Source organism: Takifugu flavidus, chromosome 5 (genome assembly GCF_003711565.1).
Source record: "Takifugu flavidus isolate HTHZ2018 chromosome 5, ASM371156v2, whole genome shotgun sequence".
Taxonomy (NCBI): domain Eukaryota; kingdom Metazoa; phylum Chordata; class Actinopteri; order Tetraodontiformes; family Tetraodontidae; genus Takifugu; species Takifugu flavidus.
Window position 1 is genome coordinate 2,897,816 of NC_079524.1, and position 22,584 is coordinate 2,920,399.

The following is a 22,584-nucleotide window of genomic DNA, read 5'->3' on the forward strand; positions in this document are numbered from 1 at the left end:
AAAACATACCAGGGTCCTTAAAAGTAATTTAAGATTCCACATGGCTGTCAGGGTTTAATGACGTTAGACACCATGACTCTTTTCAGACTGTTCAATATTTGTTCAGCAAGTCTTTCATTACAGATGGATGCACTTTTCAGCAGAAATATTCAAATCCAGTTTCATATTTGCCTTCAAAGATTTTTTTTAAAAATGTAATGCTAATGTAACCAACGATAATTAGTAAGATATGTTAGAAAACATTTTATTCTCTATCTGCCTCTATAGAAAGTTAATAAACAGGAATCAGAATCTGGAGGAAAACAAGACTGATACTCTGCAGATACTCTAACTTGAACATTAAAGATATTTTGGATCTAATGCAGATGCATCAGATAATTTTAATTCATTTTACTGAACCTTCAAAGTTAATTCTGTCATTTGTTTTCTTTGTTTAAACCTTGAACTCATTAGTTGCCGTTCAAAGGGATTTTGACTGGCTAACAATGGATGATCCTACAGCTTTGGTTTTGTTTTCTGTCAGTTATAAGCCTATATTAAATTCCATCATTTTACAGGGCGCATGTGGGCCATTGAACAGATTATGCATTCCACATGTGCTTGTCTTACTGAATAGTACACAAATGTGCATATAAAGAAGGTGTGCTAAAACTATACACACTATACCAGCACATTTAAATACTTTAATTCATGTTAATGTTGATTTATTGATGTCTTATGTTCTAATTATGCATCACATCTACATAAGATCAACTGTTTCAGCTCAAAATATAAATACTATCTGTCCTCAAGACTTGTTTTGAGTGTTGCTACAGCTCCAATCTGTTGGTTATTTTCTTCCTTGGGAGACCTTCTGAGAAGTTGTGTTGTGGAGTGGCTTCGGTTTTGTGCAGAGCAACATCCCAGAGGGAACTGTGTGTGTTTTGAGAGTTAGAGGGTTTTTTTTCCTTGTTAAACTTCACATCCTGAATACTGCTCACAGTGACTCTACTGTGTCTGAGGAGGTCCTCTCAATACTACTGTGTGCTCACAGGGAGTTCTTTCCACTCAGCTTCCAGAGCAAAATCAGGGTGGGGAGAAGACTTGCATTAGATGCCCACTCATGACTCCTTGCACACCCATTGGTGTGTTTTTACAGAGAACCAGACAGACCCATACACAGACTCCTGGTCTTGAACAATGACATGCAACTCCTCAGGATGTCTATGTCATTTCCCGTGTTTGTCAGAAGTTATTTGGTGTTGCTGTGGAAACCAAATGTAATATTGAACCCCACCCCCGCCCCTCTCTGTTTCTGCCTGTGGCTTCCCCATTTCCAGAAAAAAAACTGTCAGTGCGGGAGAGTCAGGCCTCATCTCCAACGTTAGCTGCGGCTGCCAGGCTCGCAGCAATGATACATGGGAAAGACAGAATGTACAGCAACAATATGAAAGGGAATCCGGTGAGTTTCTTTCTATCTCCACAGCGGATTTAAATGACACCAGCGTGAGCTACAAATGGATCCTTTTCTGTTTCAGGTGGCTGTATCTGATACGAAATATCACTCTCCAGGTGAAGAGGAGACGAGCCCTCTACCCATTGGTGGCAACTCACGCTGGGATTGTTTCTTCATGTCTTCTCCGGAGTCTAGGACCTGTTCTCAGAAACGGCATCCATCGTCGCCACACAGTGACAAAAAGGGAATCCACAGTCCTAGTCAGGAGAGTCGGCGAGGGCCATTCCCTCGTGTCGGCCCCCCTTCTCCCTTCTCTTCCTCCACGTCTTTTCCTTCCTCCCCACTGGCTTCTCCTTATCGTTTGTTTGAGGGAGCACAGAGGCATCAAACTTCGTCGGGTGTACCAGTTTCCCCTGCTTTGCCTGGCAGAGGATGCAGTTTTACAGAGGCAAGCCGGGGCCTGAGGTAAGGCCCAGTTTTTCAGTTAAGTTCGCGTTAAGTTTTGAGCAGAGAAGAAACATTTTATATTTAAACTAAAGTGTGAACTGTCACACTTAGACATTAGAAGTTTTAATCTGTCTGCCCAAAGCTTCTGAGTTACTGTGTCTTTTGGGTTGCTATGGGAATGAAAACTCAAAACAAAAACTTGTTTTACAACCGTTTTGGAGTTGAAAATTTCTTGTGAGAAAATCTAGAGACAGACCACCAAACACCCCCGCTTTGGGATATCAACAGGAGCACTGCTTTCTTACGCAGGGATTGTAGTCTGAACATGACAGGAAGTACGGACAGATTGGAGCTCCGTGTATTTTTATTTTAAAATGTAGATATTCAGCTTTGCAGTTTCAAAGAAATATCTCTACTATTTATAATTTACCGCATACCACGTTATCCTTTTTACTCCTGTTTCATTGTCTGCCTTTATGTGTGTGTTAAGTCCTAGTCTTGAATGCGACAGTGAAGAAGAGGACATGCTGGGACATACATACCCTTGCTCTTCTTTAAAGCAGAGCTCCGTATTTCAGTCGAGCTCAGGAGAAGAGAGAGACACATCACCAGAATTGAACCGTACACTTTCTGACAGCACACACCAGTCCACTCAGGTACAATCTTAATTATACCCCTTTTATTAACGGTTGACTCTGAATGTGGACCAAATATTGCTATAATTAGTTCTATTATTCTTAGTAGTAGTAGTAGTAGTAGTAGTAGTAGTAGTATTAATAATGGCAATGGTGGTTTTGATCAGAATGCTTATTATTAGTATTCATTTTAATTGCTAATCATTGTAAAATTACTTATTTTGTTACAAACAATACGATGACATTTTTGTATCAGAGGTTAAAAGGAAGTTGACAGAATTAGAATTTTATTATGCCCCAGTGGCACCATCATGATTTTAAAGTGAATGTTGGGTTAAAAATAACAGTTGTGATGGTCAGCTGTATCTGCTCTGTCAGTCAGTCAATCAAATGTATTGTAATGTATGTAATGTATCAGGCGGCCCTATGGACTCCAGCATTCAGCTCTGCTTTATCCGTTCTGTCTGATCCTCCTTCTTATCCAGAAACCAGAGGAGGTCGAGGTGCGCCTGCGTTCTTACTCCTACTCCTCCCCCAAAGCAAAGCCTTCACGGCCACAGCTAAACCGAGATGTGACCATCAGTGATCTGACAGAAGGTGAGTGACCTATGACCTTTTAGCCTTTGTGACCTTTGTGTTCCCAGGAGCCACTGAATGGACACATGCTGTAAACATCTGATAGGAACTCACATACAGGTGTCATAAATCAACCAACCCTCCATTAACGTGTATTTTTGGGTGGAGTGAAAGCACAGTTGTGTTCAGGCCGCCCGACTCGCGTGTACATGTGAAAACCTACAAGTGCGCAGCATTAAGGTCATGCTTTGTCCCATGTAGATGGTGCATTGAGCAGCAGCAGTCATTCTCTTCTCCAAGCTCTTTCTCTCTCTAAATCCCTCTCCCGTCTGAACCAAGTTAGTAAGTACACGAATGGTTGGCAGCCTTTCCAACCTTCCTGCTGAAGTCTGGGATGAATCAGTGCCTGTTGCAATCAAACTTCAAGTCTTGTATTAAACACTTAAAGTGAACATGGATTTGAAATTAAATAGAGAGCAGGACAACTAAATTAATAATGTCTTTTACTAATTAAATCTTCACTAAAACAGGATGTTAATCGCTGTGGTCGCTCTCTTCTTTTCTGGTGTGTGGTATCATTCTGTATAATGTAAAACCAGTGTGTTAAAAGAACTTTTTTTTCTAAATGTTTGGAGAAGTTGACTTTTTCCAGAGCTTTACATCAGTTTTAAAACTGTAATCAAAACATATTTTCTGTCAGTATGGACTGACAAATAATGCTCTATACTGTTTTGGTCTTTGCAAAGCTTTGGAAAAAACTCATCTGCAGTAGGATGTGTTTCTACTCTGAGGGTATATATGCTGGTGCATATTTTGCTTTCTTCTTGGTTCAAGCTCCTTTACTGTCATCTGGTTTTTAAGCCAAAACAGTTGCGCTTTTATATATTTCTGTGGGGCTCTACTGGATTGTTTCAATTTTGATTGGTGATGGTGGTTTTCAAAAGCTTTAAAGATCGATTCAGTTTTGCCAACTCGTGTTTCATGTTTATTCATTTGCATTTATGCTCTCTGTTTTAGAGCAGAGAGCTTTCAGCCTGAATGAGACTCCAAGAGAGAAGAGGTAATTTCATTTGAACTCAATACTCTCTGCTGTGTGCTCATTGTTTTCGTCTTCCTCCCTTTTAGGTAACCTTTTCCCAGTAGTTGCAGATTGGCTGAATGGGTGTATTCCAACATTTGTGTATCTGTGTCCTACGTAAACGTGTGGTTGTGATGGGAGTGTGCAGGATATGACATACTTCCTGATGCAGGACCAGGGCCAGAATTATGCCCTTATTTCACCCTCAGAAAAACCTCATGTAAACAACAAAATACCAAGATGTTATTGGACTAAAGAACTTCTCCAAAATTACACTTTACAGTGGATACTAGTAAAGTGTATACTCTCTTTGGATGTACTCTCTCTGCGTATTTCAGCTCATACAAAATTAACATTAATTTCTGAATTGTACAATGTCACAAAATCTTCTTATTCTGATATTCTTTCATAGCTGTCATAACATATATTAATTTTATAGCCAGCTCATCTCACTCATTTCATAAAAATATCACCCGCTTATGCATTTTATTGCCGTAACCATGCATTGCCAACAGTCAAAACATTCTAGAACCTTATCTTTTAGAACAGAAATTGTTATATGAGATAATCAGTAATATTGGGAAAAACGTGATCAGATTGATCATTCTTTGCTACTATCTGTGACCTCACTGTTACTCTAGTGTCAACGATCTGTGGATGTTGCCTTCATCTTGAATATTAACAAATCATTATTTTGTTTGAAGAAAAGGTCTGTGTGACATACATTTACATGTAAACTCCATATATCTGTTTTTTTTTTTAACCATGCATTCCTTAGTCCAAACAAATTCTTCCAACCTGAATCTGTGATGATCTTACATGTGGTTACTGTTTAGATTCAGATGATGATCTGAAACGCAACATCCTCGTCTGAGTTGTGTTATATCCATGCAGGCTTTTGGGTTTCCGTAAACGGGCCCAGTCAGCAGAGGAGGAGAACACCACCTCACTCCAACATATCACCCTCACAGAGTTCCTCAAAGAGTATGTTTTCACCAAAGTGGTTTCACAGCCATGCATGTGTGGCTTAACCCATTCTAACCCTGTCTTCATTCTCCAGCTTATTCATTAACCACGTGGATTCCATGCAGCTGTGTTTGGGCATGTGTCAGTGCTCAGAAGTAGATTGTATTAACACTTTTTCTATCAGGTCACAGTAAAATGACACTGCATGTCTCTCTTCTTTTAGTTAGACACCCTTGTTGTCTCTCACCCAGAATATATAATGTTGCATATGTAGCTGTCAAGACTTTTTATTAATTGCATCTTGCCAAGGTCATTCTATAAATAGAATCCTCTCAAGTTCATAGTGACTTCCAAGCATGCCAAGCATGTTGGTAAGAGTAATGGTCTGTAGAGTGGGGGTCTTGGAAGACTGTCTGGACATTCTTTCTTTCCAGCATCAACAACACAAGCATTATAAGTATAAAAAGAACAATAAACTGTTTTGTTGTCAGTTTATTGTGTTCATTTTTAGCTATAATGCTGCAGTCTTCCACAGGCCAGAAACAGTGCAAGTTATTGAAGTGATGTTGCTGAACTAAAATGTTCATATTGAAACAGGATCGAGGATGAGGAGTGGGACAAATACATCATTCCATCTAAGGTTGAGTCAGAAAAGTACAAAGTCAGCCGGACCTTCAGCTTCCTCAAAAGCAGGATGTCCAGCACTCGCAACAAAACCAAGGTGAGTCCAAACAATGGAGGGGCAGTGGAAAACATGATTCAGGCTGCTGAAGAATTTACTGAAATGGTTGAATACTTATAGAACTATAACAGGCCAGAGCTGAAAATGCCTGCAAAAGTGGTGTAGTAAAATGTTTACCACCTTTGAAAGGAGCCATGTCAGGATCTCTGTGCTGGGGAGCCATTGTCTCTTCACAGTGCCTTTATTTGGTAATGGAGAAAATTCCCTCTCCTCAGGTCTTAGCAACAGGACACAGTGAAAATATCCTCTTACATAATGTATAGACCCGACTTCACACAGCATGAGGAACCAAAACACATTCCATAGTATACGCTCCATCTAATAAAACGTGTGCATGCGTCCAACAACGTGTTTTCATGCACTAACCCATCGTGTGCGTGAACATTCAGAAAACACGTACTCAGAGACTTCATTGTAAAGAAAGCTTAATAAGATAATAAACATTACTCTAATGCACATGTGGAGGGTTCCCCTTAATACTCCCCCCCATGGATGAAGCACCACAGCAGCAGGCGGTCTACATGCATTTTTAACAGAGTAAACAGAAAAGATCAGAGACCCCCCTTTATCTCAACTAGCTCCACTTTAACAGGTGTGCTTTAGCAAGAGAATGACGGCTCTGTTCCTCTGCTTGCTTTGCTGCTGCGGGTTGTGTTATTCGTCGGTGGTTTATGTGGCATTCTAGTTTTAACTGTGTAAAATGAGAGAGTGAATTTAAAATATTTACAATTCTTGCAGGTAAAGACAAAAGAGATAAAGGAAGGAAAAGAGAGGTCGAGCAACACTAATGGACACCAGTTTGTTCCTGTCTCTCCATCTGGTCCCACACTCTGTGTGGCCTGTGATAAGTCTGTTTCTGGGAAGGAACTGTTGCAGTGCTCCAGTAAGTGCTGCACTGTCAGTGCTGTTGTTTTATGTCTGTGGTTGCTGAACTGTTTAGGGGTTCTTTTGTGCATGCTTCTCTATGTTTTATTTGGTAAAGAACATGCAATCAGTTTTCTCCCTCTTTTAAAGTTAACATCTGTCATGAGGTGGCAGGGCAACTTTATAGCCATTTTGACACATTATGACCCATTTTGGTTATTTTGTTTATTCTCAGTTAACTAATCAAATGAACTGGGGTTTCCATCTGTCTTTGCCTGTAGTCTGTTCTCTGCACGCCCATAAAAGCTGTCGTGAGTCTGTCGGAGCCTGCGGAAAGGTAAGCACCCCCACACACCCCAGTAAAATCAGATAATCAAGATCAGTTTATCAAAAATATTATTAAGTCTGTCTATAGGTGGATCTTTTTAAAATGCTAGACTACAGAATTAGTGAGAGACACCACCAATGCAACTCTGACTACTCTTGAAGGAGTAAAACCCTTCAACAGCTGACTTGGGGGAGACTCTGCATGGGACAACTGTTGTTGGGTGCCTCAATGAAAGCGTGACAGTAGATGAGAAAAAGAAAGGAAACGTCTGCAGGAGTTAACCCAAATACATGTGTGGGACTCCAATGTCACTACAGGCCTTTGTCTGATTAGACCAAAATGGAACACACTACACACTCTTTCTCTGTAGCAGGTGCTGGAATGTCATGAAGGCAGGGCGTGAGTGAATTGAAATTACATATGCAGCTGATTCAGTCTGCTACAAACTTTGGCAAAACAAGAAAACACAAAGAAAGCTATTCAGGTTTAAGACAAATGGGTGAATGCGCCGCTGCATCTGAGTAAACGCAGATAACAAATAGGAAAAATACGTTTTACCTTTTTTTATGCTAACGTCTCTTAACACGCTACAGTTGTTATGTTAAAGCCTTTTGATTTTTAATTAAAGGATTCTTCTAAGTTTACAGTCTGCGTCAGGTCTAAATTTGCATGTGGTTTGCTGCTCCGCTCCCCTCTGCTTTGGCTTCTTGTGACATTCCTCCATGTTAACAAAAAAGGCATAATATCAAAGCAAGAAGTAAATGAGTTCCTGAGACCAAGGAAGTGGACACAACAGGAAGAGTAAATTCCAACCTTTTGTTGGAACAGTGCCTAATAGGTGTCCTACACGAGTTCTTTTCACGTAATGTAAATTTTGTTGGCTGAATTTGCTACAACTGCATTGGCTCCACGATTTACTGCTGGTTATGTCTGTTTTTTTCCTCAGAAGCCGCTGGAGAGGAATGCCTTGCTGATGAAAAGCAAGACCTTGTCTCTCCCACAGAGTGAGTCCCCCCTTCACTCACTACTCCCTTGTTCTGAGATCAAGTTATTACCTGTCCTCCCTTGTTTTTGCTATAGTAAATGAGGACAGCCATTTGTCAACATCCCTTGACCCCCCCTTACAAGGTTTTTTTTTTTTTCTTGGTTAAAAAAAGTTAAAACTTAATCCATCTCAGTGGGGGATCTTGTTGGGGTAATGTTTATGAGCATGTTTGTGCATGAGGACAGAGGTTGAATGTGTTGAGTGTGTGCAGAGATGAGGTCTTCACTGGGTGTTCGGCCTCTGACGCTGAGCGTAAAAAACAATCAAATTAAATACTATTCTTTCAAATAGTGTCACACCCATTTAAACGTTGAATTTAGAAATCATCCCATCCATCCTCTACCGCTTATCCGGGGTCGGGTCGCGGGGGCAGCAGCCTAAGAAGAAAAGCCCAGACTTCCCTCTCCCCAGCTACCTCTTCCAGCTCATCCGGAGGGATCCCCAGGCGTTCCCAGGCCAGTCGAGAGACACAGTCTCTCCAACGTGTCCTGGGTCTTCCCGGGGGCCTCCTACCGGAGGGACATGCCCTGAACACCTCACCAGGGAGGCGTCCAGGGGGCATCCTAACTAGGTGCCCAAGCCACCTCATCTGGCTCCTCTCAACGCGGAGGAGCAGCGACTCTACTCCAAGCTCCTCCCAGATGGCAGAGCTTCTCACCCTATCTCTAAGGGAGAGCCCAGCCACCCTACGGAGGAAGCTCATTTCAGCCGCTTGTACCCATGATCTTGATCTTTCGGTCATGACTCAAAGCTCATGACCATAGGTGAGGGTAGGAATGAAGATCGACCGGTAAATCAAGAGCTTCGCATTTTGGCTCAGCTCTCTCTTCACCACTACGGACCGGTGCAGAGCCCGCATTACTGCGGACTCCTCTCCATGGCCTCACCGAACTCTTCCCATGACCAGGTCTTTGCCTCGGCAACAGCCGTAGCTGCACTCCGCTTGGCCTGCAGGTACATATCTGCTGCCTCAGGAGTCCCACAGGCCAGTAAGGCCCGATACGACTCCTTCTTCAGCCTGACGGCATCCCAGGTTCGGGCATTGCCGCCACGACAGGCACCAACCACCTTGCGGCCACAGCACCGGTCAGCCGCCTCAACAATGGAGGCACAGAACACAGTCCACTCGGATTCAATGTCCCCCGCCTCCCCCGGGACATGGTCAAAGCTCTCCCGGAGATGTGAGTGGAAGCTCCTTCTGACGGGAGACTCTGCCAGGCGTTCCCAGCAGACCCTCACAACACGTTTGGGTCTGCCGGGTCTGTCCGGCATCTTTCCCCACCATCGGAGCCAACTCACCACCAGGTGGTGATCAGTTGACAGCTCCGCCCCTCTCTTCACCCGAGTGTCCAGAACATGCGGCCGCAAATCCGATGACACAACCACAAAGTCAATCATTGATCTGCGGCCTAAGACATCCTGGTGCCAAGTGCACATGTGGACGCCTTTATGCCTGAACAAATTGTTTGTTATGGACAATCTGAGACGAGCACAGAAGTCCAATGACAAAACACCACACGGGTTCAGATCAGGGGGGCCGTTCTTCCCAATCACACCTCTCTACGGTCACACTGTCATTGCCAACGTGAGCATTGAAGTCACCCAGGAGGACGAGGGAGCCCCCAGAAGGAGCACTCTCCAGCACTCCCTCTAAGGACTCCAAAAAGGGTGGATACGCTGAACTGCTGTTTGGACCATAGGCACAAACAACAGTCAGGATCCGTCCCCCCACCCGAAGGCGAAGGGAGGCTACCCTCTCATCCACCGGGGTAAACTCCAATATACAGGCACTGAGCTGGGGAGCAACAAGAATTGCCACCCCTGCCCGTCGCCTCTCACCATCGGCAACTCCAGAGTGGTAGAGAGTCCAACCCCTCTCAAGAAGACTGGTTCCAGAGCCCTTGCTGTGCGTCGAGGTGAGGCCGACTATGTCTAGGCGGAACTTCTCAACCTCGCGCACCAGCTCAGGCTCCTTTCCCACCAGAGAGGTGACATTCCATGTCCCTAGAGCCAGTTTATGCAGCCGGGGATCAGACCGCCAAGGTCCCTGCCTTCAGCCGCTAACCAACACACAATGCACCCGACCCCCTTGGCCCCTCCTGCATGTGGTGAGCCCACGGGAAGAGGGTCCCATGTTGCCTCTTCGGGCTGTGCCCGGCCGGACTCCATGGGCAGAGGTCCGGCCACCAGGTGCTCGCCAACGTGCCCCACCCCCAGGCTCCAGGAGGAGGCCCCAGTGACCCGCATCCGGGCAAGGGAAACTTGGCACCAATGTTGTTTATCATCATTAGGGGGTCATGGGTCGCTTTGTCTGATCCCTCACCTAGGACCTGTTTGCCATGGGTGGCCCTACCAGGGGCATAAAGCCCCAGACAACTCGGATCATTGGGACACGCAAACCCCTCCACCACGATAAGGTGGTAGCCCAGGAGAAATCATCCCACCAAGCTTTATTGAACACTTACTACTCCAGACATCAGCTACAAGGATATAAATAGAAGAACTCAAAACAGACGTTTCAAGCATTTAAATTTATGGTCACCAAAGTGAAAATACTAATTTTCCTGCTCACTGCTTTGCTCCCTTCTGTAGCCTATAAAGAAAGCTCTACGGCCTCCATTTTCTCCCCGTGCTCTTCCTCTTCACTTCCTCCAATGACCAGAGATAAAAAAGAAACAGCCCTCCCTCTCTCCAAAAGCCTCTCCATATCTACAGACAGCAGGTAGTAACACACAGCATATCGGAATTCAATCTGGATCTGAACTTGATTGAAATTAACTAGGTGTCTTTAGGCCTCCTTGTTTTAAAAACTCTCCACTGAAGCAAAACGGATTAATCCTGTTTGATTAAGGCGATTAAGTGATGCTGGGGCGGTGGACAGTGAGTGCAGCGGCGCAGTTTGCACAAACATCTCGCCATCTGATGAGGGAACGCCGGCCGCAGCCACGCCTGCTTCCACTGAGCAGCCAATGACTGCACAGGGTGAGAACCACACGCTCCTCTGAAACGTGTCACACCAACTCTTATAGTTGACACTTTAAATCATCTGTGCCGGGATTTGGGTTGTACAGATGCTGTTGATGCCTCTCTGCTGAGTGACCTCTCTGCTGACCTGCTGGGACTTGAGGTGGAGTCGTGGAGTCTGGCCGTCAGTCCAGAGTTTTGCAAGCAACATGACAGACGCACTGTGAAAAGACAGGATGTCATTTATGGTATGCCTACTAAATGCAATATTAAATATTTAATATATTTGTTCAGGGATTCATTAAGGTCCTGATGACTTCAGCCAGTATCTTTTCATCATTGTCCCGTGTAGAGCTGATCCAGACAGAGTTGCATCACATCCAGACTCTGACAGTCATGTCAGAAGTGTTCAGGAGAGGTATGGTGGAGGAGCTACAGCTTGACTGGGACTGTGTGGCCCGGATTTTCCCTTGTTTGGATTCCTTGCTGCTCTTTCACAGAAACCTTTTTGGGGCATTACAAGAAAGGCGACAGGCTGGAACCCAACCGGACAGTCCTCAAAATTATTTTATCAATCAGATTGGAGATGTGCTGCTTCAACAGGTTGGTGGAAGATACGTTTTTACCCGTAAACAAACTAAAAAATCAATCACTTAAGGCCTTTTTCTCAGTTTTCAGATGAAAATGCAGAGAAAATGAAGGAGGTGTATGGAGAGTTCTGCAGCCACCACACAGAGGCTGTGAACGTCTTCAAAGAACTACTGCAGCAAAACAAAAAGCTTCAAAACTTTGTCAAAGTAAGCTGCTCCACCAAAACTCGTTTTATTTTTGCATTTTATTTCCGCTCCCAAATATATAACTGATTGATCCCTCTGCCCACAGCAACAGAGCAATAACTCTCTGGTCAGACGAAGAGGGGTGCCAGAATTCATCCTGCTGATCACCCAGAGAATTACCAAGTATCCGGTGCTGTTAGAGAGGATGTTACAGTACACTCAGGGTGTGTTGCCTCTAGTTTGCCATGAACAAATCTCTAAATCTTAATGTTTAATTTTAGAACATTTGGAGCGTCTGTAGAGAAAAAATCTAGAGGGTACTTCATGGATTCATTGATTTTCCTGTGTCCAACTGATATACTGTATATATTTGTTAATACAGTAATTAAAATAAACCAAAAATTATTGATTTTAATTGTTATATTTTCTTTGGGGCTCCCACAGAAGGAAGCCAGGAACACTTTAACCTGTCCTGCGCCCTGGCTCAGATTCGTGACATCATCACTGCAGTGGACCTGACTGTAAATAAATATGAAAAGTGCCAGGAACTGCAGGAAGTGCTGGCTCGGCTGGAGAACAAAAGCACAGCTAAGCTAAAGAATGGCAAGGTGTTCCGCAAACAAGACCTAGACAGCAAGCACAGGGACCTGCAACATAAAGGGTTGGTCTACTGGAAAACTGCCACGGGTCGTCTCAAAGGTACAAATGAATGTGACATCATTTGTTGTACTGAAGTCTATATCTTTAATCTCTAATCTAATTTTAATTGCAGATACTCTGGCTCTTCTGCTCACTGATGTTCTTGTCTTTCTGCAAGAGAAAGACCAACGTTTTATATTTGCTGCCGTGGTAAGAGTCTTCTGATGAACACAGCTCGTTTTATCTGCCACTATCTGTTCACGTGTCTTTATTGTGGTTTTATCTCCTGTTTCAGGACCAAAAGCCTCCTGTAATACCGCTGCAGAAGCTCATAGTTAGAGAAGTGGCTAATGAGGAGAGAGGCATGTTTCTTATCTCTGCCTCCTCAGTAGGACCAGAGATGTATGAAGTTCACACATCCAGCAAAGATGAGCGGAATGGATGGATGAGACACATACGACAAGCTGTAGAGAGGTGTGTGTGTGTGTGTGTGTGTGTGTGTGTGTGTGTTGTGTGTGGGTGGGTGTGTGTGTGTGTGTGTGTGTGTGTGTGTGTGTGTGTGTTATGCGTTATCAAACCTGTCGGTCTATCTGATAGTTGTCCTGAGGAAGAAGAGGAGGAGGAACGATGTGCTGAGACGGAGGAGGCCAGAAGATTGGCAGAAGCCCGAGTGCAGAAGATCACTAAGTTCCAAGGTAAGTGGGGGGGGGGGGACATGAAATCATTTCTTTCTGTTATCATCGTCTCATAAACAGCAAATTTTGATCTTTGGTGTAGAAACGTTGTTGGGGCATGACCAGCAAATTTGCAACACTCTGGAAGAGAAGTTACAGCTGTACGCTGAGCTGACAGAATTGACCCTCAACTCACCCGAAGCTGTGGCGCAGCGCCACCTGCTGGTGCCGCCGGACGCCGACAGCGAAATTCCTCCACAGGCTACCTCACTGCTCACTGCTGCTCTCAGAGAAGGTAACCTCTCGTGTTGTGTTGTGTTGTTTAGGGGTAGGGATTGTGAGAGGTAATTTACATTTTGAGTTTTATTTGAGTATCAGGGTTTACAGAAACTGTGAGAGCTACGACGGGAGAAAAAGTGTGGCTTCTAAAAAGTTAAAGAACACGTGTACTGAAGTAAAAAACTCACTGCTGGAATTTAAATGAGCAGTCATTAAAACGATTTAGCTATTTTAAAGCGGACATGTCTCGTATTTCTATCTTATCTGCATTCAATTTTTTAACATCACGTCACTTCAGTTAAATGGGTTATCTCAACATCCTGTGGGGTTAGCAGATTCTGATACCTGGCACACTATAGCTCAGCCAATAGGGAGTCTGAAGAAGCCTAACTGAGAAACAGCTTTACAAAATAGCACTGAGATATCAAATCCCTCTCCCTCTGCAGCGGAGAATCTGATGAACATTCTGCAGGCTCGGGACAGCCTCTCTGGTCAAAGTCAGAGCTCTCCTGTAGGGGGACCAGTGGGCTGCAGCTACAACAGCCACGGCAGCAGCATACAGGAATCTCCTTCTGAACGTGAGCCCCAGAAACACCAACATTCCGGATTTTTGGTTCTCTTGAAATCAGCATGGTCGTTGTGACATTAACTTGAGCCTGTCTGGTTTTCTTGCTGCTACAGCGGATTACCTGAGCACGCTCAGTATGAGCTCAACCTCTCTCGGCTCAGACAGCGAGCTGACGGGGATGGACAGCACGCTGTGGAGCTCTGCCATCGAGCTGAGGAGAGTAGACGGCAAAGGGACGCTCTTCAAGGTTCATCTACTGTTGTTCCTGAACAGTTGTAAATAAAGTAAAACCTGAAGCCAAGCTCCCCTTCAATGACATGCTTGTGTGCAGGTGGCAGAGAGCGTCCAGAGTCTGACTCAGCTCCTCTACAGTCTGCAGGTAGGATTCTATTTTAGTACACGTCATTGTTTTGGTTATTATTTCACATGGATCAGATGATTGTGGATTTGAAGGAATTCAGTAGACAGTTTCACCAACTGTCCCGGTGTTGGCAGGCCACTATAACTCTGCAGGACAGCTGCCATGAAGTGCAGAAATTCCTCCTCCAGGAGGGAGAAAGACCTCAGCTCCGAAGCATCGCCTCCCTCCAAATGAGTCAGGTAACTGTCACGTCCCCTTTCTGTTGGAATCCATGGTTACATTTTGGCCAAGTGTTGTACCAGTCGCTTTTTTTTAAAATAGTGATTTTCACAAGACGTGTCAAACTGTTGTGCAGGAGCAGGAGAAGCCGCGAATTGCAGATAAGAAGAAAGAGGAAGTAGATAAGAAGAGCTTAGAGAGGAAGAAAGAAGAAATGGACGATGAGGTGCAGAAAATGCACGTGAAGCTGAAACAAGAGCAGCAGCGCTGGGACAGAGAGTGTGTGGCCAGAGAAAAACAGCAGGTAAATATTCTGCTCTTTGGCCGCAACACCATAGAATAATTGTATTTTATGCCTTTTGGAATGTGTGTGTGTTATTGTGATTCATTCATTCAACACGTGTTTCCAGAGCGAGCACGAGAGCCTGTTGGAGGAGCGCGAGCATCGGTGCCTGCTGGAGGCTGCGCGGCTGCGCTGCGAGAGGGAGCAGCTGGAGGCCCAGCTGCTGGAGTACCAGCAAAACGTGGACAGGCTGAGGGAAGGGCAGAGGAGCGTGGAGATGGAGAAGGAGAGGGTGGAAGCCCAGCAGAGGGTACTGCAGAGCTGGAGACACAACCGCCAGAGCAGCCTGCCTGTTACAATCCCGCTGGATGAATACAAGGTGAGGGACGAGGCAGGTGATGCGCGCTAGGGAGCTGCTCTCTTACTTAGCTGTCTCTATTCTCCAGGTTCCCACTCACAGTCGCACAGGGAGTCTGGATGGCCGATGCTCATTGTACGCCAACGAAACTGTGCTGGCCGCCCTGAATCAGAACCAGCTCCACCAGCCAGCGAACAACAACCAGCAGCAGTTTTTGCCAAAGAAGAACCGTGATGGCGCTCTGACTAGCTACACCGCTAACGTCGGCCTCAGTGCCAGCCTGTACAACAGCCTCAACACCTTGCTGAGTCAGGCGCACAACAAACAGCCTCCAGAGGGTCTCACCTACCCGAACCACAGTAAGAGCCATGGCTGCTCCTGGCCTCTCCATGACTCCACTGCTCAGACACAGCGACCAACCACGAGTAAGTCACATTTAAGCGAAAGTCGATGTGAGATCAACACAAAATGTCGCCTCTGGCTTCGAGCATTTCATTTCTTCTAAAACATTTTTCCCCATCTCCTGCAGATTTCAGCCCACCATTGGATAGGCGATCTCTTGACCCCTGGGTGTCAGAGGTCACGGGTCATGGACTTTACGATGACGACTATCCATCGTCTCCCTCTCTCGCCCCCCTGCTGCCCCCACAGGCCTACCTTTCACTTGAAGGGCAGAATGGGGAAGAGGCAGGAGAGGAGAACATTGTTTATCTCTGAGAATCATTAGAGAAGGTCGATTAAGCTGCCCCGATATCAAACTGGACCTAAAATAATATATCTGTAGCTTCGTTTGTGTTTGCGTGCCTTTTTATCCATCTTATCGATGGATATAAGTCTAATGAAAAAGAAAAACTGAAAAGGGAATAGAGGCAGGAAGGAAGCATGCACAGTTACAGTCCAACAATATTGGTGCCTTTGCCAGTGAGCAGTGGTGGATGTTAATCATACTCTTCCTGTGTGGTAACATCAGCATTTTTGCAGACATTTTTATAACACTTCCTGTGTTTTTACTTCTACCATAATTCCTTTTAGTATCTGTTGCACTTTTTTGATGATAACGGTACTTTAGTGCCCCATCAACTGGGACCTAATGTACCAAAAATTGGACATAAGTACTGCTGTTTTTCCCCACGAGCACTTAAAAGGAAATGGAAATATTTGTGCTGAAAATGAAGAACTTCCCCAGATGTATGTACAGAGAGATATTGTGAGAACTGACTAATATGTATAGAGGGTTTATCTGAAAGGCTAAAATAGTGACACTATTGTAGAATAATAAATACTGTATGTGTATACTTGGATGGAAAAGGCTGCCTATGCACACTTTGTTCAAAGAAAAATGCATCCCCCCCCCCCCCCCCCCCCCCACAAGTGCCAAAAATCTTATCTGATGCTATAATTAATTCTTGTAAAGATTGTCTCTTTCCTTTTCCGCCTTGTCTAATAATTTATTGTGTGCACATTTTGCTTCATGCACTGTGAATATGATGTTTGATATGCATTGGTGTAATCTCTGTACTGTGATGTGCCTTAATGATGTGTTGTACATAAAAATCATCACAACAAACATTTGTGTTTTTTGTGCACGTTTGTGGCGCGCTCTTGTGCGAATCAGGTTGCCTTTAAGTGAGTGCGTGCGGAACCCGACGAGCGCTTCCTTCCTCAGTCGGGGGGAAGAGAAGCTTCAGAATGTCTTTGAGAAACCTGCTGGCGTCGTATCTATTATTTTGGCCTGTTCTCTGCCTGGTCCCTGGTGAGTTGAATTACTTTCACTTCTTCATTGACATTTTCACGCTGGGTTCCATCCCCGCGGTGCGTTTGGTTGTGTTGCAGTCGGGCAGCTCCCAAAGCCCCGCATCACTCGCCTGGATGCAACCGGTGCGAAACGAGCGCTGCTGGTGAGCTGGCTGGTTAACCACAGCAGCGTGATGGGCGACACTTATGAGCTCCAGATCAGCCGTGCTAACAACCACACCATCGTTTATGATGTGAGTCTGGAAAGAATTACTCTTCAGATCTTTTAGGGTTCCCAGTACTCGCACCTCAACACGATGAAAGCTCAAATGTTGTGTGACTCTTTGTTGAACCAGAGAAATATTAGCGTTTTGAATTTGGGTCGACACTCGTGGACGTGGACCTCTGATCTGCCTCTGGAGTGTGCCGACCACTCAGTCAGGATACGACGCCTCTATAATCGCAGCGTCCCGAGTCCCTGGAGTAACTGGGAAACCAACTCTGGTGAGCTGATGCTACTGAGACTAACAGGAAAATGAAATCATCTACTAAAAAAAGAAGGAACTATTTTTTTGTTGCTTGCTCATTATTGATCTTTCGCCTCATATGTCATATGTTGCTGTGCGCTTTGCACGCACACCTTAGTGAAAGCTGCTCTGTGACCTGTAGGAGCTGAGCCTACAGACAAGACGATGATGTTTCCTGTCCAGTTGATATTGAGAGAAGGCGACAGCCCCGTGTTCTGCTGTGTTCCACCTCGAGGAGCCCGTATCGCAGCCATGACCTTGAATGGCAAAATACACCCTTTGCTCGATGCCGGAGCCGCGGTCACGGCCATTTCTGTAAAAAACCTGACCATCCCCACAACATTAATCAAATCTATTAAACTCGGCTGCATCAAAGAGAACGGCCAGAACTGGGAGGTCTGGAAATTTATCAGTTGTAGGTTTGAATTCTTTCTTCCATTTCTTTAATATAAAACATACAGACGTGGATTTATAGATTTAGAAACACTTGTGTTGCATGCGTGCTGCAGTTCCTTCGCAGAAACCCAGAAATCTCAGCTGCGTGACCACAGACTTGACAACTGTCACCTGCAGCTGGGCCTCGGGCAGAAAACGGGACCCGCGGGACCGCAACAAGCAGACAAACACACTCCACATCCAGTGAGCCCACAGATAGACACAAATGTGTGATGTATATGCTAAAACAGGCTTTCAGTGATCTAATTTCGGTTTCTCTTCCCCTCCCCTTTACTCACAGAAGTGTTACAAGCGTAAGTGACATTAAGCTCTCGCCTTCGTTGCTTCTTCTTCTTCATTCACAGGAATTCGGGCCTGAGTCCCGTCGCCTGCCAGCAGTCCTCGTGCACCTTCCAGGCGCTTCCGCGCTTGGAAGAATACAATATCAGCGTGGTGGTGAAAGATCAGCTGGGCGAGGAAACGGCAAACTACTGCTTCAACATTAGAGACAGAGGTCAGAGGTCATTCAATGTCAGACTGCAGATGTGTTGCGCAACATGTTTTTGTGTGTTTTGGAAGGCTGTGCGCTGCGACACGCACGATCAAATGCACTTTTATCTGGTTTGTTGTCAGTGGTTCCTGTTGCGAAGTGGTGCAAGGTCGTTCTTGGAGTGACAACAACCAACCTGTCCTTGATCATCCAGGGGAACCTGACCCTGGACACCCTCCTCTGCCAGGTCACCACAGATCCAGGCAGCAGCTCTGAGGTCAGCTCAGCCACGTCTGGTCCTGCTGAAGTTCTGAAAGTGGAAACTGTTCTTCACCCTCTGTCTTTGTGTCTCCAACAGCTGAGCTGTGATCGCTTCAGTCGGATCTGCGAAGTCAAGCTGAAACATCTGAGTCCCGGCAGCCAGTACGCCGTCAGGGGACGCTGCTCTATCACGGGGAGGCTGTGGGGACCTTGGACAAAGTCCGAGTCCTTCAAAACTTGTGAGTCTACCTGCACAATACTGGTGGAATTGTGCTGAAATAAGCGTTTTAATGATTCACACGGACATCTCCTCAGTCATTTGACCTCTGTGCAGTGGTTTAAAGTTCAGACATCGGTCTTCATGTGCTTCCCTCAGACCCACTGGTGACTCTGGACGTGTGGAGGAGAATAAAGCAGCTCTCTGACCCGCACAGCCGGCAGATCACACTGCTCTGGGTGCCAGTAAACAAACCTGTTCTCCGTAAAAGCTTGTGCTGTCGTGCCCTCGCCGTATCAGCTAATGACTCCCTTGTTTCCAGCACGTTTCCAGCTCTGCTCCCGACTCGCCCATCCGAGGTTATTGGGTCGAGTGGTCACAGGACGGCAAACATTGGAGCAGGTGGAGGACCGATAAAGAGACCCGGGCAGAGTTCTCCATCGGCCCAGGACGGTGTGACATCACTGCTGCTGCTGTTCTCCACATGGGCTCCAACATCTCCGCTCACATTACCATCCCGCCCGATGGAGGCGGAGGTGAGCACCAGACGTCGGCCGGACTGATCTGATGGATTTCTAAGCTTTCGGATGATTATCGTAGAGCTCATACTCCTGCCTCTGCACAGAATCCCCCCCAGCTTTGAAGCGACTGCACAGTACCGCCTCTGCAGCCTTTCACCTGTCCTGGGAAAACCAGGAAACTGCCACTTGTGGTTACACTGTGGAGTGGTGCAGTCGGGAGCCCAGAGGCCCTTGTGCCCTGCAGTGGGTGAAGGTGCCAGCGGGAAGCAACACGCTGTCCCTCCCGGCTGGTACGTGTTCCCGAGGATCCAGTCACAGTAAAGTTACGCTTCCTGGCTTATGAGGTTCTGCTTTACAGAAAACTTCAAATCTGGCTGCAGATTTACGTTTAATATTTACGGATGCTCAGCAAATGGACACGAGTTACTGGAGATACAGACTGGCTACACGAAAGAGCTTCGTGAGTGTTGAAGCAGATGGTTCACGCTTCTCGATGCTTCTGCTCTGGAAAATCTGTCTGTTTTCCCCAAAACTCCGACTCAGAATCTGTAGCGGCTCCAAGCCTGGTCAACTTTACAAGTGAGTCCTCATCGGTGACCCTGGAGTGGCGTTACGACGAGGACGACCGGGACCATCCGGCATTCATCACCGGTTACTTAGTTACGGTGCAGGAAGCGCAGCAGGACACGCTGGCAGGTGGTGCGAGTGCAAAGGTCGCAGTTTGGTCACTGGGCGCTCCGACACCGGCGTCGTGTTAGAATAAAGCTCTGCCCTTCACCAGACCTGCTCAGCGTGTCAGTGTCGGACCCCCGGAGGAAGGCCATCACCATCGACGGCCTGCAGCACAACCGAGAGTACGTGTTCTCGCTGAGTGCTCTCACCAGGCAGGGGCCCGGACAGGCGACCAGCATCAGCATCAGGACCAAACCCGACTGTGAGCTCCACGACCGTCACGGGCGCAGTCGCAGTCGCGGTGTCGGAGCAGGCGGCCTGAACACTCTCCTCCTCTCCTCTCTGACAGACTCCGCCCACTTGGTCCAGATCCTCGCGCCCATCTTGCTGCTGCTGGTCTGCGCCGCTCTGCTGTGGCCCCAGAGGAAAGTGTGAGTCCTTACTGACCCCAATCCCCCCCCAGAACCACCACCAGGTGAGCCTCACTCGTGCTTGTGTTTCGTCTCGCCACCAGAGTGAAGACTGCCCTAGTCAGCATATTCGTGTATCCTGCTGGTATGGACATCAGAGCCCCGGACGTGGACAGCTTCCCCCAGGAGGTACGGACGCTTTGCTGCATCCTGTCTGATCACCCTGAAGGAATTAGGTTCATTTCTCACTTCATTCCTGTTCCGAAGTGGCATTTTGTGTAGATTATAAATTAACCTTTATTAGCGGCAGACAATGAGAGGTTACATTTGTCTTCCTGCTTTCATTTGTGGGTGGTTTTTTTTATTGAGCTGTTTTATTACACGGCCTTTTTTGCAGTAAATCACAGGACGCGTTTGTCTTTTCTGTCGGCTCGTTTGACCAGATGGCGAAGAAGCTGCAGTCTCGGGTGGTGGAGGAGTGCAAAGAGAGTTACATCGAGATCCTGAGCACCAGACCTCGTCCCGATGACGCCGCTGAGACCGACGCGCTGACCTCTCTCGCTTTCCGGGCCTCTCCCTCCGAGGCGTCCCTCGCCCATATTCCCATCCAGGTAGACTACCGTCCGCAGCTGCCCTTCCGGCCAGTGACGGCCGCCAGCAGTGGCTATGTTTCCCAATAGAAAGATTTGTCTGGGGTCAGGGAAGCGAAACCCGATGCTGCAAGTCCAGTAACAGCCCAAGAAGCCTCGTTCTGACGTGGCGTGACTATACAACAGACGTGCACGACTGAATAGAAAAAGACAAAAAACCTTTTAAATTACTTCTGTTTTCCAACTCTAAAAACACAAGAGGCGGTTCCTGTAACCACCTACATATGCTTCCAAAGCCATTAAAGGTTCATACGTATCGATATGTGAAATATAGATTTTAAATTTAAATAAACTGACGTGTGACTTGGCGCATTTTCTCAAATTCCTTTTAAAAGCGGCGTTGCTCAGAAACCTGAATAAGCATCGCTTCCTTGAGACTATCAGGGACCTTTGGAATCCGTAAACTGCTCAGCACGGAGGACGTTTCAGTCTGGGCACCAACGAGATGACGACAGCCGAACATTTCAGCATCACCTTGTTGTGCTGCTCGTTTCTGGTCTTTGCTGATACCAATCAGGGAAAACGCCCACATTCTCATGGCGACGTGATGCTCAACCATCAAATGTTGAAGCAACAGAAAGTTCCCCCCCTGCTGGGATGTGTCATCAGGCCTGATGAGGGGAACAGAATCAACACGGGACCAACCAGACGTCTTATAAAAGCTTTTATTATCTACAGTAACAGATCAAACAGTAGAGACGACACCCCGGCTGAGGTAAACCCAAGTGATCCCAAATCATTCATCTTTAAGTCAACTTAAATCGGACGTTAAAGAACATTTAACAGCACAACTGTTCAGCAGCAGCGATGAGCCTTTAAAGAACCTGCAACACAGATGTGCCGAGTAAAATCACAGCTCGACGGTCACTGGCAAGGCCTCATCGCCATGGCGCAGGCCAACAGCATCCAAACAACAAGCAGCCTCTTCTGACCCACCATTGACCCTTTTTCACATTGTGGACACTTGAGTCCTTCGGGCGAGACGGGGAAAATAAATAAATCAGGCAAAGCGGATCCATTAGAGGGATCTTTGTCTGTGCAAAAACGTGCGCGTTTGAACCATCGCAAAGCGCAGGAGCCGGTCTTCACACAGAAGCCCGCTGATGTCCTCTCCCTCGCGTCTTCCTCTTCTTTCTGAAGGAAAAACAATTCAGATCGGAATGCCGAACTCTCAAGACTGCTATAATTCACCATTTCATCTGCCAAGAGACAGGAAAAAGAAGAAGTCCCAGCTGGCAGGAAGACTGCAGCAACAAAATCCAGCCGAGTCGGGTGACAAACAAGTGGCGCCTGTTTACCGTTTGGGTGGCGACACCATGCACTTCCAGAGGACAGCGTAGAGAGCAAGCAAAAAGATGATGAACACTGTTGCAGCGATTGCACCTAAACACACACACACACACACACACACAGAGTTTAGCACCTTTAAA

General features: G+C 46.3%; 2 protein-coding genes across 10 annotated transcripts in view; both read left to right on the top strand.

Annotated features, from left to right (window-relative positions):
• LOC130525345 (rho guanine nucleotide exchange factor 28-like) overlaps positions 1 to 16,804 on the top strand; it is a 29,156-nt gene extending 12,352 nt beyond the window's left edge. For 3 of the 6 annotated variants that reach the window (XM_057032024.1, XM_057032023.1, XM_057032028.1), the window contains 30 exons: positions 1,320 to 1,441; positions 1,518 to 1,900; positions 2,373 to 2,538; positions 3,003 to 3,114; positions 3,355 to 3,435; positions 4,111 to 4,153; positions 5,066 to 5,155; positions 5,735 to 5,858; positions 6,618 to 6,762; positions 7,025 to 7,080; positions 8,018 to 8,075; positions 10,709 to 10,838; positions 10,968 to 11,098; positions 11,188 to 11,328; positions 11,433 to 11,683; positions 11,752 to 11,877; positions 11,963 to 12,080; positions 12,301 to 12,555; positions 12,629 to 12,705; positions 12,791 to 12,969; positions 13,093 to 13,190; positions 13,273 to 13,464; positions 13,895 to 14,026; positions 14,130 to 14,263; positions 14,348 to 14,395; positions 14,512 to 14,616; positions 14,733 to 14,900; positions 15,007 to 15,258; positions 15,326 to 15,662; positions 15,767 to 16,804. In XM_057032024.1, the coding sequence (XP_056888004.1) occupies positions 1,320 to 1,441; positions 1,518 to 1,900; positions 2,373 to 2,538; positions 3,003 to 3,114; positions 3,355 to 3,435; positions 4,111 to 4,153; positions 5,066 to 5,155; positions 5,735 to 5,858; positions 6,618 to 6,762; positions 7,025 to 7,080; positions 8,018 to 8,075; positions 10,709 to 10,838; positions 10,968 to 11,098; positions 11,188 to 11,328; positions 11,433 to 11,683; positions 11,752 to 11,877; positions 11,963 to 12,080; positions 12,301 to 12,555; positions 12,629 to 12,705; positions 12,791 to 12,969; positions 13,093 to 13,190; positions 13,273 to 13,464; positions 13,895 to 14,026; positions 14,130 to 14,263; positions 14,348 to 14,395; positions 14,512 to 14,616; positions 14,733 to 14,900; positions 15,007 to 15,258; positions 15,326 to 15,662; positions 15,767 to 15,954 (4,442 nt within the window). In that variant the 3' untranslated portion in view covers positions 15,955 to 16,804. The remainder of the gene's footprint in view (positions 1 to 1,319; positions 1,442 to 1,517; positions 1,901 to 2,372; positions 2,539 to 3,002; positions 3,115 to 3,354; positions 3,436 to 4,110; positions 4,154 to 5,065; positions 5,156 to 5,734; positions 5,859 to 6,617; positions 6,763 to 7,024; positions 7,081 to 8,017; positions 8,076 to 10,708; positions 10,839 to 10,967; positions 11,099 to 11,187; positions 11,329 to 11,432; positions 11,684 to 11,751; positions 11,878 to 11,962; positions 12,081 to 12,300; positions 12,556 to 12,628; positions 12,706 to 12,790; positions 12,970 to 13,092; positions 13,191 to 13,272; positions 13,465 to 13,894; positions 14,027 to 14,129; positions 14,264 to 14,347; positions 14,396 to 14,511; positions 14,617 to 14,732; positions 14,901 to 15,006; positions 15,259 to 15,325; positions 15,663 to 15,766) is intronic. The other 3 variants (XM_057032026.1, XM_057032025.1, XM_057032027.1) reach the window with 3 other exon arrangements.
• A 30-nt stretch (positions 16,805 to 16,834) lies between these two features.
• On the top strand, positions 16,835 to 21,462 carry osmr (oncostatin M receptor). Of its 4 annotated transcripts, none has more exons than XM_057032029.1 (17): positions 16,835 to 16,990; positions 17,071 to 17,225; positions 17,328 to 17,475; positions 17,641 to 17,913; positions 18,008 to 18,137; positions 18,299 to 18,447; positions 18,567 to 18,700; positions 18,782 to 18,923; positions 19,061 to 19,146; positions 19,224 to 19,437; positions 19,527 to 19,712; positions 19,781 to 19,882; positions 19,966 to 20,121; positions 20,204 to 20,356; positions 20,444 to 20,525; positions 20,609 to 20,693; positions 20,948 to 21,462. In XM_057032029.1, exons 1-17 carry the CDS (start codon positions 16,927 to 16,929, stop codon positions 21,182 to 21,184), a joined length of 2,496 nt encoding a protein of 831 aa, XP_056888009.1. In that variant the 5' UTR covers positions 16,835 to 16,926; the 3' UTR covers positions 21,185 to 21,462. The 4 variants fall into 4 exon arrangements, with proteins under 4 accessions (XP_056888009.1, XP_056888011.1, XP_056888012.1 ...); XM_057032031.1 differs by having other exon boundaries at positions 19,966 to 20,118; XM_057032032.1 differs by having other exon boundaries at positions 19,061 to 19,140.
• The last annotated feature ends 1,122 nt before the right edge of the window (positions 21,463 to 22,584 follow it).

Bases quoted from the DNA above. Each gene is read 5' to 3' on its own strand.
- osmr (XM_057032029.1), top strand. From the start codon at position 16,927: ATGTCTTTGAGAAACCTGCTGGCGTCGTATCTATTATTTTGGCCTGTT. The intron at 19,438-19,526 runs GTGAGCACCAGA...GCCTCTGCACAG, and splicing joins CCCGCCCGATGGAGGCGGAG to AATCCCCCCCAGCTTTGAAG. The intron at 20,526-20,608 runs GTGAGTCCTTAC...TCTCGCCACCAG, and splicing joins CTGTGGCCCCAGAGGAAAGT to AGTGAAGACTGCCCTAGTCA.